Source organism: Dipodomys ordii, unplaced genomic scaffold, assembly GCF_000151885.1.
Source record: "Dipodomys ordii isolate 6190 unplaced genomic scaffold, Dord_2.0 Scaffold23, whole genome shotgun sequence".
Lineage (NCBI taxonomy): Eukaryota > Metazoa > Chordata > Mammalia > Rodentia > Heteromyidae > Dipodomys > Dipodomys ordii.
In genome coordinates this window covers 8,442,851-8,456,051 of record NW_012267239.1, presented here as the reverse complement: position 1 = coordinate 8,456,051, position 13,201 = coordinate 8,442,851, and the positions used below count along the sequence as shown (strand labels likewise).

General features: G+C 49.6%; 1 protein-coding gene across 1 annotated transcript in view; it reads right to left on the bottom strand.

Annotated features, from left to right (window-relative positions):
- Window positions 1–2,679: 2,679 nt before the first annotated feature.
- Cit (citron rho-interacting serine/threonine kinase) overlaps window positions 2,680–13,201 on the bottom strand; it is a 165,823-nt gene continuing 155,301 nt past the window's right edge. Inside the window, exons 42-49 of the mRNA XM_013014323.1 lie at window positions 12,290–12,382; window positions 10,597–10,705; window positions 10,380–10,508; window positions 9,519–9,599; window positions 6,716–6,794; window positions 6,423–6,602; window positions 4,175–4,484; window positions 2,680–2,713 (exon numbers count right to left, since the gene is read on the bottom strand). Of these exons, the coding sequence (XP_012869777.1) occupies window positions 2,690–2,713; window positions 4,175–4,484; window positions 6,423–6,602; window positions 6,716–6,794; window positions 9,519–9,599; window positions 10,380–10,508; window positions 10,597–10,705; window positions 12,290–12,382 (1,005 nt within the window). The 3' untranslated portion in view covers window positions 2,680–2,689. The remainder of the gene's footprint in view (window positions 2,714–4,174; window positions 4,485–6,422; window positions 6,603–6,715; window positions 6,795–9,518; window positions 9,600–10,379; window positions 10,509–10,596; window positions 10,706–12,289; window positions 12,383–13,201) is intronic.

The following is a 13,201-nucleotide window of genomic DNA, read 5'->3' as shown; positions in this document are numbered from 1 at the left end:
TTGATTTCAGGATGGTAGCATGCTGTAACCATGCCTCCCACAGAGTAAAGGTCTCGCCAGATTGTATGACCCCAGATCGACGCTCACGGCATGTTCTTCATGGTCTCTGCCAAGCAAAGAGATCACTGCACCAAAGCAAATGTTTTTAGATCATTGCTTTATTTCACTATTCTGCAACAACCAAGTGCATTCCTCTCAAGGTGGATCTTCAATTATTCCTTATGTTCTCTTTCTCACTCTGAATAAAAAAGGTAATGAAGAAAAAGCCTGTACTTTTGGAGACCTAGAATCTGATTTATGCTAATAAGCTTTTGACTGCAATTTTGTGTTTTCGGTATTTCCTGCTGGCATCTTGGTGGTCACACGGAGTTCGCCACCCTCCAGTGAAGATGGCTGGCCACCACTACCACCATTGAAACCAAAAGTAAGTGTTGAAAAATGCACCTTGTACAATAAAAAAGTAGAAACCAATTCAATTTCCTTTTTTTTTTACGAATATAAAGTTTCTTGTAAATATGTACAGTCTTTTGAGCTAGTTCTATAGAGCAGGAAGCATTTCACAAATGAGACACACGATATACATTTTCAGGGCTCAAGACGCCCGTTTCTCATGGAGATCCTAAATGAAATGCCAAGACTGAAAGACCAATTATCAATGACCTTTCCAAATACTTATGGACCAAGAGACAAAAACTTCAGCAAACATTCAGTCAGATCTGCCCTGGGGGATGGGGGGAAGAGCATAATGACCCCCCCAAAAATCCAAGCAACACATAAAACACAACAGCAGGACACATTGCCAAAGGGGCTAAGACATGGAGGTGCATGGGCGTTTCAAACAAGAAAGCACTTAGGTTAAAGAGACGAGCAGGAAGGAGCCGGTATTTGGGCCAGGTTGCAATCTGGAAAGTGACCTGAACTGTGGACACATGGGTTTGAACACACAGTCACGGTCACCTGCTCCCAGGGGAACAAGTCTATCTACCTTTCAGCCTACCTAGGATGTGCCTCGGTGGTCAGGAGGTGCCTAAGAGTGGTGACGAATTCACAGCAGGAGAGGCCTCGAGGGAGATTGAAGGCAGAAATAAGGCCGCTAGTTAGCTTGCCAACTGCAAAGCCTCCAGGAACTCTACACTCGAGAGAGGGTAGAGAGAACGAGGGTGAGCCGCACCGCACCGGAGGGGGGACCTGCCAACCCCACAGAGTTGAGCTGGAAGAGCTGAGATGCGGCTTTCTCTCTCCAACATCCGGGTCTTAGGTCTAGCCCTAGGGAAAGGCTCTTTTGGGAAAAGTCACAGTTTCGTGGGATAGAACCGTGCTGGGTTTTGTGTGAACAGAGTCATCTCGAGGAAGTCGGCAGGGAAGCGTGAAGGTCAAGGGAAAACAGAGAGAGAGAGAGAGAGAGAGAGAGAGGTGTGGTTTGCTGAAATCCTTCTCTGGTCGTAAGGCTTGAGCGTTTTGTGGTTGGTTGGTTTGTTTAGTGCTACAGGCTGTAGCTTGATGTTGCCATTAGTTGGCAAGTGGTCAGAGGGTCTCGATTCGGCGGGAGCTATGGGATGGCATCAATACATTGGCAGAGCAACCCAAGGGGTGGGGTGGGGTGGGTGAGGCAGCCCGGTCAGGGGGCAGCACATGCAGTGAACCGCCATGCAGAGCTCCCGGACAGGTCTCTCCCCCATCCCAGAGTGGGGAGCAACACACCATGGGGGGACAGGAGGTGGGTGACCCCAGGCCCCTGCTCAACCCCAAGACCCATGAATGCTGGGCTCCGAGCAAGTCTATTGCATGCTTTCCTGGCCAAAGCTACAGGGAGAGCAGGGACAGCAGGCTGGGGGAGGGGATGAGACGCTGAGGGGCAGAGAGGGAAAGCTCAGTGAGGTCCCTTGGCCCCAGGTTACTGCCTCCAAGGAGGCCTGATGACCTCCGTACATTCTCAGCTGGTGGGAGGGGAAATCGTCAAGGCCATAAAAGGCAATGAGAACAGTAAACATTTGGCTACGATGTCACCCTGGATAAAACAGGGCCATCTATGAGAATGAATTGGGACAAAGAATGCAGCTACATGAAGGCGGGAGTTAGCCAACTGGCAGACGGACTTTTCTATACTATATTTCAGGGGCAAAGACCTGATGATGTGATCTAGCTAAAAATGACTACAACAGGAAATACATTGCTATTCAAATCTATTAAGAATTCCGTTCTCTTTAAAAAAAAAAAAAGAAGAGGAGGTGGAGAAGGAAGAGGAAGAAGAAGAGGAGGAAGAAGAGGAGGAGGAGAAAACAAAAGAAACAAAGGAAGAAAAAAACCAAAAACAAAAACAAAAGAAAACCAACCAACCCTAAGATCTTCAATAGCTAAGTAGGATTCTAAGCACAGTTAGGGTCTGGGTTGGTTTCCGGTGATGAACTGGTACAGGCCACAGCTAGGTACCAAAGTCTGTGAATGCTGAGGGAGTAACAAAGTGCAAAGAGAAAGACTGCAGGAAGGTGCCTGGAGGAGGCGCCCAAGGGCCTCAGCCACCCTCACCCCCTGGAGACAGGGGTGTCTATGCGGGGATGGGGCTGGGCCCAGCTGGGCCAGGGGCTGGCCAGGCAGGCAGGCGCTAGGGTCCCCCACAGTGGGCATCCATAGTGTGTTTGGTGTTTTCCTGCAGACTGAGATGAGTAGTTGTTGGTTTTCTGGCTGGGATTTATACTGAAGACTGGTCCCAGACCTAGGAAGCAAAGTAGAAATAAGGAAGAAGTCAGATGAAGCTGGGAACTGGTGGTCTATAGCACAGAATCTGTCCTTTAGTGGTTGACAGGGATGCTGTGCAGGGCAGGGGCAAATCACAGTGCCAACCCTCAAAGCCTGGGGCAGTCTGAGAACTAAAGTCACTGAAAATGCTCCAACCTGAATTCCTCCTTTGTATGTGCTCATGTATGCACACAAGCATGCATGTGCACGTAAGAGTTTTATGGGGAAAAAACCCACAACAATCTATGTTGATCCCTTTCTTTGCAATAAAAGGGCTGACAGTAGGTAATTTTAGAAGGAAAATACCACGCAGAAAATCAGCCTCTGGGGACTTAACAGAGGCCCATCAAAGATCAAGAAGCACCAGAGCCTAGCTCTCTCACTGAGCCAGCTGCCTCACTCCAGGCCAACACCCCTGTCCTCCATCTCAAACCTCTAATCTCTAAGAAATCTAACCTCTCTAATCTCTAAGGAATCACCCAGGTGAATATATGCACATGGTTAAAAACTTTCAAAAAGTTCTTCAAGTTCTTGCTGGGCACTAGTGGCTTATACCTGTAATCCTAGCTACTCAAGAGACTGAGAACTAAGGATTGCAATTTTGAAGCCAGCCATGCAAGACAAATCCAAGAAATCCTTATCTCCAATTAAACACCAGCACCCCCCCCAAAAAACAAAAGGAAGAAAGAAAGAAAAAAGAATAGCCACCAACTGTAAATGTGGCTCAAGTAGTATGGAGTAACCAGCCTTGAGCAAAAAAGCTAAGCATGAGCTGGCTTTTCACAGACATACACATTAAAAAAGAAAAAAGTTCTTCTAAAAGGTGATGTCTTTCACAAGTTTTTGTAGCCTTTGGGGGGAGAGGGGAAGGAATCCAACATGTATATGTGTATCTGTGGGAAAGCATGATGCTCACGGCACTGCATGGAAGAATTGGTGGGGATCACACATACTGTGATAACTGAGACAACCCAGACGCTGCTAACAGCGGCCTCTAGGCAGAGAACAACATTCCCCGTAGCTCTTCCGCAGTGTGTCCACGTCATCACAAATACCTGCTCTCGTTTGTTCAGGAAGCCTTTCGGAAATAAAGGAAGCCTTTTCTTCCTAAGCTCACATGTATTCCTCCTCAATCCCAGCTAGGCCTTGAATTTCAGTGACAGTATCCCATTTCTTTTGTCGGTCGTGGGGCCTGAACTCTGGGCTTGGGTGCTGTGCTTCAGCTGTTCAGCTCAAGGCTAGTGCTCTACCACTTGAGACACAGTACCACTTCTGGCTTTTTCTGCTTACGGGGTGCTGAGGAATCGAACCCAGAGCCTCATGCATGCAAGGCAAGCACTCTACCATTGAACCACCTTCCCAACCCTCATTTATTTATTACACAACAGTGACCCCGAGGCCTCCTCCCGCCTCCACGAGGGTTGTGCCCAGGCCTTACCTTGTTCACCTGGGACAGGGGGGTCCGCACGGCCCCCGCCGGCAGCCGGCCTCTGCTGCTGTCATCAAACAGCCTGCCCGGGGAGCGCTCCCGGCGCGTGCTGAGCATGCGGCCAGGGGACTTTTCCCGCTCCAGGGGCCGGCCAGGAGACTTGTCCCTGCGCAGCTCGGCCCGGCCCTCTCGGTCGCGGTAGCGGTGGGGTGTGCTTGGCTCACGGGGGTGGCTGGGGCCTTCAGGGGGTGCCGGGCTGGAGGCCACGCGCTTGGTGATGTGCTCGTTGTACGTGGGCGGGCCTCGCTTGTTGGGGCTACTGGCAAGGAGAGAGGGGCAGGCTGAGGAGGGTGGCTCCTTCTCATCCAAGGAAATGAGCAACACAATGAAGACTTAAGTGTATTTTACTTTGGGCATTGAGTCGCAAAGAGGGCAGGATGCTTGGCTTCCTTTCCCTGCTCTTAGTACCGGCTTTTAATCTATTGCAAGCTCACTGTACAAGAGTAGAGGCCTCATAGGTGGGGCGGGGTGGTGTCTCTAGGCATCACCACAGACAAGAAGACAGGGATGGAGGGGTAGGGGCAAGCTGGGATTCCCATACAGTATCCTTCCGCCATTTTCCAGAGCTGAGAAAGGGCAGAAGGATACCTTGCATTCGGCAGTTAAGTCTGCTACCCACCCAGGAGACAGGGGGCTCACCATGAGCCTGATGCCAGGGAGTGTTTCTGAGAAAGCCTGTATTCATCACAGGTGACACAGATGCCACATCCGTCACCTCTCCCGCTAGGTGACTTCCTCAGTCTTTGTGGCATTTGTGCATGGTCAGAAAGTTAACGGTCCCCAGCCATGGCTAGGAAACTGAGCAGGGCAACACAACAGTCCAGCTGGCTAAAAAGAAGGAAAAAAAGGTCCTGGTCCTAGATGATGATGGTAAATAATGAATTGGGTGAAAATACTTGGGGTTCCTTTGCTCCCCACAACAGAGCTTCATGCATGTGAGGCAGGAACTCTACCACTGAGCTACCTGCCAGCTCCACTGGGGACTTTTTGTTGGTCTGAAACACCTGCCACCCAGTCCTGGTGAAGACTGATCCAGACCCATGGCTCTAATCACCTCTCTGAAGAAGCTAGATCTAGAACACAGAGAGGACGGTGCCTGGAGACCATTCCGTGAGTGGTCAGTTCACTGAGGAGCTAAAGGCCCTTTCTACCCCCTCACCACATAGGCGAACTGTAGAGATTCAGGTTCCAGCTTGGAAGGCGGCATTGAATATGGAAGACAAAACAAGTCCAACTAAAACAGCATTAAGCCTCTTTGTAATGGAAGAGAAATGACAGCATGTGACCACAGAGACAGATGTAAGGCAGACAGGGGAGGAGAGAAGGGGTTCCCTGCCTGGGAAGCAGACTGGCTCAGGGAAGTCCATTCAGGATGTCAGTCCTGATGAACCAAAGGAAAGATAACCACTCTCCTTCAAGGCCTCTCAAGGCCACGTGGCCAGCCTTCATCTCCACATCCCTTCACAACCAGCGATCTATCACCTCCATTTTATGGTTCTTGCAGAGAGATGAATTTGCTTCTCTGCTAAACTGCAGAAAAAGGAGGCCTGCGGTGAACCACACCCCAGGTGTCTCCGCTCTGCCAAAGATCATCCCCCAAGCCAAGCGAAAATGGAGGATGAACTGCTGATGTCAGACCCACCCAGCAGCGGCAGGAAAGCAAACCCATCGTCTCTGCCTCTGTTCACTGAGATTGGAACCATGTTCCACCACAGGCAGTAAAAGCAGCTCCTCACAGTGAAGCCCTCCTTACCAGCCATCCCAGCCTTATGGTCCTCTCTGGCCACCCCATTCAGGCTGTGGGCCTCTGCTCCCCGCACACTCCCTTCAGCAGTTCTGATGGGTCTGTGACCCCTAATCGCTCCTGTGTCTTTCACCTGGGGCTTCGCGCATCATTAGCATGTGGGACTGCACTAGCATATCGTCTCCCCCCAGAAGCTCATACAACCCCTGCTCCGTTCCTATCAGAGCCACTGAAAATTCCTGAAAAGGGAGAGTGCCTTCCACTTTTCCAAGTCGCCTCCCGTTCCCTCCCACAGGCACATACCACTCCATGGCCAAAGATCTCAAAATCCTAGTGGTTTGTACGTGATTATAAAGGAAAGAGTAACCTCCAGCCTGTTTAGCCAGGTTTCCTTGTGCTCCTAGGCCCAGCCCTTGCCCCCGGGAAAGAGGGAGGGGTAGGGGGGTCCCATACCTGCGGGAGGTGGAGGGCACCCGGTGGTGGTCAGTGCCAGACTCCTTCACGAGGTTTCCTTTGCAGCAAATGACCCTTAGTTTATCCTGGTATGAGGAAGCCAGGTAAATGGCTCCCGAGGAAATCGCAGGGCCCAGGTAGCGTGGGTTTGGGATTTCCAAATAGGCTCGGGCAGGGGTCCTGGTGAGGGACAGACAAAGAGTTATGTTCCCTGAAGGTCACTTCCATTGCTGGGCGGGCCCCAACAGCTTGCTCTGTAGCCGCCCACCGAAGCAGGGCAGGGCAGTGCTTACCCCAGGGAGGAGCGCGCCTGGATCTCAATGACTTCAAGTGAGTTGAAGTGGGTCACAAACAAGTAGGGTTCTCGGTAGGCTGCGTGGCCACCATGGAGGAAGAGTGTGAGGCAAAGAAGGGTTGAGAGAGAGGAAATCAAAATCTGGCTGCATCACATTCTGTGACCCAGCACTCCCAGGTAGGTGGATTTATCCCACAAATATTTCCACCCGCCAGGATAACCGCGCATGCTCGTGCTGAGGCATTGCTGGTTACAGCAGAAGATGGGAAATCAATTCAGTTGTACATTATAGAGGGTCACCTATGGAGTTCTGCACAGCTGAAGAGATACGTGTAGGACCTCGAAGCAATGTGTAAAGTGTACGACTTTATTGGTAATAAAAACTTTTTTGGTCAGTCACGGGCTTGAACTCTGGGCCTGGGCACTGTCCCTGCACTCTTCAGCTCAAGGCGAGCGCTCTACCACTTGAGCCACAGAACCACTCCCTGGTAATAAAAACTTTTTAAAAGATGGTGATAAGAATCTAAATTTTTGTCGGGTGTAGGGGTGCAGGTTTGGAATCCCAGCACTCAGGAGGCTGAAGCAGGAAGGATCAGAAGTTCAAAGTCAGTCTGAGCTACACAGTGAGACTTCCATTTCAATAAAAACAAAACAAGCAGGGTGCCGGTGGCTCATGCTTATAATCCTAGCTACTCAGGAAGCTGAGATCTGAGGATAGCAGTTCCAGGCTAGCCTGAACAGGAAACCCCATGAGACTCTAATCTCTAGTAATACTCAAAAAAGCCAGCAATAGCACTGTGGCTCAAGTGGTAGAAGGCTAAGCCTTGAGCAAAGGAAGCTCAGGGAGAGCATACAGGCCCAGAGTTAAAGCCCCAAGACTGGCAAAAAACAAACAAACAACAACAACAACAAATAATAGAACCAGAAAATAATATACTGTCTTATATCCCTGTATTTGCATAAAGTGCTAGAAGGATGAGGAGACAAGAGAATGCCCACCTATTTACCTCAGATGTATCCAGTACAGCTTCAAAACTGTCAATTAAAAAAGAGACTGGTATCCAGGTACCAGTGGCTCACGCCTATAATCCTAGCCACTCAGGAGACTGAGATCTGAGAATCACGGTTCAAAGCCAGCCTGGGCTAGAAAAGTCCGTGAGACTCTTATCTCCAACTAACCACCAGAAAACCAGAAGTGGCACTGTGGTTCAAGTTTCAGAGCGCTCGCCTTGGGCTGAAGAGCTCTGGGACAGTGCCCAGACCCAGAGTTCAAGCTCTATGATGTGAGAGAGAGAGAGAGAGAGAACAGAGAGAAGAGAGAGGAGAGAGAGAAGAGAGAGAAAAGCACTGAAAACAACAGATTTTTTTTTTAAAAAATGTCAATTTTAACCAAAAAAGAAAAACTGATGGGCTGGGATGTAGCTCAGTGGCAAAGCACTTGCCTAGCAAGTACAACATCCTAGGTTTGATCCCCAAGACAAGGGGAAGATGAGCCAACTGGGGCCCCTAGAGGGAAAAGGCTATTGTCACTACATTCCTGGTGCAAGTTATTACTTTGCTCCTCCACTGTCACTCCTGGCTCCAGTGCTTGAGCCTCGGATAGGCTCCCTGCTTTGCATGTGGCCTGAGGGAGCCAACTGGACATGTGGAGGCGAGGACTCCTCCAGGAGGAAGCGTGGCCTCTTGCCACCAGCCCCTACTGAGCTCCCAAGGGTTGCCTGCCTTGTGTTGAAGCTGGGTTGGCTTCTTCACTGTCCTGGTGCCCCTGCTCTCACCACACGGAGCAGGGCTGTCCAATCAAAACACAGGATCCTCAGCTGCAGTAAGTTGTACCAGTAGATAAATACATAAAATAGTCTTGAAGGGTATTTTGGCCATAGTAGTATTTTAGAATTTCCACACAGGTACAAGTTTACGTATTTGTGTATACATGCATGTGCATTTGCATGTGTATGTGCGTGCATAAATGCATGCGTGCGCGCGCGCGTGTGTGTGTGTGTCTCTCTCTGCATGTCTGTCTGTCTGTCCTTTGAACCAGAAGCTCTATATTTTGGGGATTTGTGATCAGAGGATACTATTTGACAAGTGTACAAAGATCAAGATAGAGGTGTTCACTGCAGTGTAGTTTACAGTTGCATAAAGAATCAGCATGGCCAGCCAGATGAAATAGGTGAAACAGGCCTATGATCCTAGTTATTTGGAGCTGGAGATTGGGAGGATTGTGGTTCAATACAGCCCACGGAAAAAAATTAGTGAGACCTCCATCTCAATAAATAAGCACACACCCATGGTCCCAGCTGAGGGAGGCATAGCTAGGAAGATCACAATTAGAAGCCAGCCCCATACAAAAAATGGGAAATCCTACCTGAAAAATAACTAAAGGCTAAAAGAGTTTGGGTGGCTCAACTGACAGCACATCTGCCTAGCAAACACAAGGCCAAACCCCAGCACAAAAGGCATGGCCTAACTGTCCTGCTTAATTAGAGTGAACGGGGTAAATTAATTCATGTTTAGTTATACAGATGGGTACTATGGGGCCTCTGAAAGTGACTTAAACCCACAGGGAACATTTCCCCTTCTCCCGCTTTGATCACGAAAATTTAACAGTCTTCGCAGTTGGCCTGGGGACTGGTAGCTGATCAACTTTTCAGCGAGCCTCAGAATCCTCTCGCAAATGTCTTTGGGGAACTATTATGCACGGCCTTTGGTCTCAGGGATCCCATGAGCACTGTGCTTAGGCCAACAAGAATTCCCAGGACACCAGTGCTAGTGAAAGGAGCCCCCACCCATGACTCACGTACCAAAGGCCAAAGGTAAGCGACTCCACTTGAGATCATCTGTGCGGCTACGCCTTCCATAAGAATCCACGAATACCCCAAATTCTGCAAGGTGTAAAGAACACGGGTGTCAGCAGAGATGGCAGATGTGTATGTGTGTGTATGCGTGCATGTACACGTGTGTGTGTGTGTGAGAGAGAGAGAGACACACACACTGTGACAACAGAACAAGGATAGAGCCTGGGGGACCACCTGCCAGATTGAACTGGATTGTGACAGCCCAAGGATCTCTGCAGAGCCATCTCCCAGTTTTATTAAGTGAGGATTTTAAAATTAATTTTTAAATGTATTAAAGAAAGATGCTTCATGTGAAAAGGAGGGGGAGCAGAAAAGGAGGGGGAGGGGGAAGAAAGAAGAGACAAAACAGACAGGGAGGAAATAAGGCGACGAGGAAGAAAGGGGAAAGAGAGCCAGAGATAGGGAAGGAGAGACTAAAAACTAAAAAATAAAAGAGGAAAGTATTAAGAAAAAACCTAAAGAGAAGGAGGGAGAGAGGGAGAGGGAGAGGGAGGAAGGAGGAGGAAGTCCATAATCCCAGCACTTGGTTGAGTTGAGGCAGGAAGATCATGAATTCAAGATCAGGAGGAGCTACATAGTAAGATGCAGGAGGGATGGGGGAAATGGAGGGCTGAGTATCTGTCCTTTGGAGAGCATGTTAGCTGGGATAGGGTAGGGCTCTGGTTGGGGAGAGGACACCTACAGAGGGCCCTGGAAGTGGATTGGTTGTCTCCATACCCCTGTGAAACCCACCCTGCCCCAGAGCCACGATGACGTGGCCAGGCCCCACCCCCCACCCCCCACAGGACCCCAGCAGGGATTCCTCACCGTGGAAGCACAGCAGGTACTCCTCTCGCTGTCCCGCGCCATTCACCTGCACGATGGACACAGGGAAGCTGTTGGACGACGAGGCAAACACAGCCGGAGCCAAGGAGTGGTCATTCTTGTCCAGGAACTCTGTGAAGACAGGCAAGAAGCAGCTTTAGAAATGCCTTCCAAGCGGCCCCAAGCCTGACAGGGGGTGGGAGGAGGCCCCCTGCCCTACCCTCGAGTGTGTACTGCTTCATGTCGATTTCGTAGAACTTGTTGGTTCCAATGAGGATACTGTAATTGGTGAAGTGGATACAGCTGCAGGGCTCGGAGGTCTCTATCTCCTGAGGATGAAGAAGAGGAGAGGACGTGAGAGGTGACATGGAGGCACCATTCCCACTGCTGTCCTAGTCCTAGCCCCAAGCATCTCAACGAGCCTGGCAGATAGTCACCACCAGACCCGCTCCTGCCTCTAATGATGACCTCCCAGGCCAGGCGCTGGTAGCTCACGCCTGTAATCCTAGATACTCAGGAGGCTGAGATCTGAGGATCATGGTTCAAAGCCAGCCTGGGCAGGAAAATCTGTGAGATTCTGATCTCCAATTAACCACCAGAAAGCCAGAAGTGGTGCTGTATCAAGTGGTAAAGCCTTGAGGTGAAGAGCTCAGGGACAGTGCCCAAGCCCAGATATCAAGCCCCACGACCAACACACAAACAAAAAAAGATGACCTCTCGGGGTGACCTCCCAGGTGACCTGTCTGCTACCCTATTATGTTGTTTCACACAACCCCAGACTTCTTAGGAAACAAGGCAAAACTATATCCAAAAAGGGGTCAGAAACACCAATTCAGCCAAAAGGCAGAACTTAATGCATTTTTATCAGGGAGGGAGACACCATGAAAAAATATACCAACTTATTGGTGCTTGGAATGCATGGCTTTAGTATATTTCCTGATAGCGTCTAAGTTTCTAATTTGAACTCTATTACACAATTATCGGCATCATCATTATTGCATTCCTGTCCTAATTACTTCCTAATTATTTGTACCTGCTTGTGGGCCAATCCTAATGCCATCAAACAAAACACAACAACCCCACAGGCAGGCTTATTCCGAGCTGCTGCTCGGGCATCATAAAGATACAATGGTTTCTGGACTTTTCCAGAAGCAAACAGTTCAAACTTTGATCAGCAGCAGCACTGAATATGTATCCGTCACTTGCCAGGAAGGGGAAATGCTGAGGTTGCATGAAGTGAAAAGATCAGGAAAATCAAACTAAGGCCTCAATTTTGTCATTCCTAAGGATTGGGGAAGAATTATGAAGAGCGGGCAGGTCAGCTACTGCTTCCCCACTGGGTATTCAATAACACCCAAACTAGGCTAACAACTTCCTTCCCAGAAGCAGACTTTTTCTGTACTTAGCCACTATGCATCATTCATTTCCTCCTTTCACTTTTGGGACAAACCATAAAAACCTCTGAACTAAACCAGGCTAATGATGGCCGATATCTGGGGACAGCAGACACCTCTGAAAGCAAGAAAACTTCCAAGGACTGAGCACGCCTCGTCTGCCTTGCAGACAACCCTCACCCAACACTCTGCTCCTGGGAGACCCAACCTCCTCATCACAAGTCAAACAGAGGCAGCACTGGCTTGTCCCTTCACAGAAATCCCCTGGGTGCTGAGAAGATACTAGCTCACGATCCCTATAAGGACCACAAAAGGCTGAATTCCTTGGCTGGATGGAGAGGCCATTCCCAAACAGAAGTGAACCAAGAGCAGCTGCTGGGATCTCTAACAGCTCTGGGCTCTGTAGAGCTAGGGAGGTCACCCCAAGCTGAAGGATGGCAGAGGGGAGAGGGTCCCGGAGATGCTTCACACACTGGCTCCCCTTCCTGGGAGAGCAGGATGGCCCAGACCACGACACACCTTCCGAATGCAGTACTTGCTGAGGTTTTCGTTGTAGCGGAGGATGACGACTTTGCTGGGCATGGCTGCACAGATGCAGAGCCCATTCTCAATCTGAAAGGCATGAGGGAAAAGAAAGATAAGAGAGGGCTGGGAAGGTGGCTCAGTGGTAAAGTGCTTGCTTTTCATGCATGAGGCCCTGGGTTTGATTCCTCAGCACCACATAAGCAGAAAAAGCCGGAAGTGGCATTGTGGCTCAAGTGGTAGAGCGCTTGCCTTGAGCTGAAGAGCTGAGGGACAGTGCCCAGGCCCAGAGTTCAGGCCCCATAACTGACCAAAAAGAAAAAAGAAAAAAAAAAGAAAAGAAAGACAAAAGAGAGTCACCAGGGTAATCCTTAGTGACTTAGAGCAGAGTCTCTCAACCTTGGCACTCCTGATATCTGACAGACTACATGGTTCTTTGTGCTGAGGGACAAAGAGCATTCTGTGCATTACAGGGAGATAGGCAGCATTGTGGCCATGGCTCACTATAGGCCAGCAACACCTCCAGTTGGATAATCTGAATGTCTCTAGACATTACCAAATGTCCCCAGAAAGGCAGAATCACCTGTGTGTGGCTCATGCCTGTAATTCAGGCTACCCAGGAGACTGAGACTTGGAGTATGACAATGTGAAGCCAGCCCAGGCAAAAAAGTGTGAGAGACTCCATCTCCAAAATAATGAGCAAAAAGCAGAACTGGAGGCATGACTCAAGAGGGCCAGTTCAGTAAATTAAAGGCCCTGAGTTCAAGACCCAAGTGCCAGCAAAAGGAAAAGAAAAAAGAGGAGGAGGAGAAGAAAGGAAGAGAAAGAAAAAGAAGAAGGAAGGAAGGAAGGAAGGAAGGAAGGAAGGAAGGAAGGAAGGAAGGAAGGGGGGAGGGAGGGAGGAAGGGA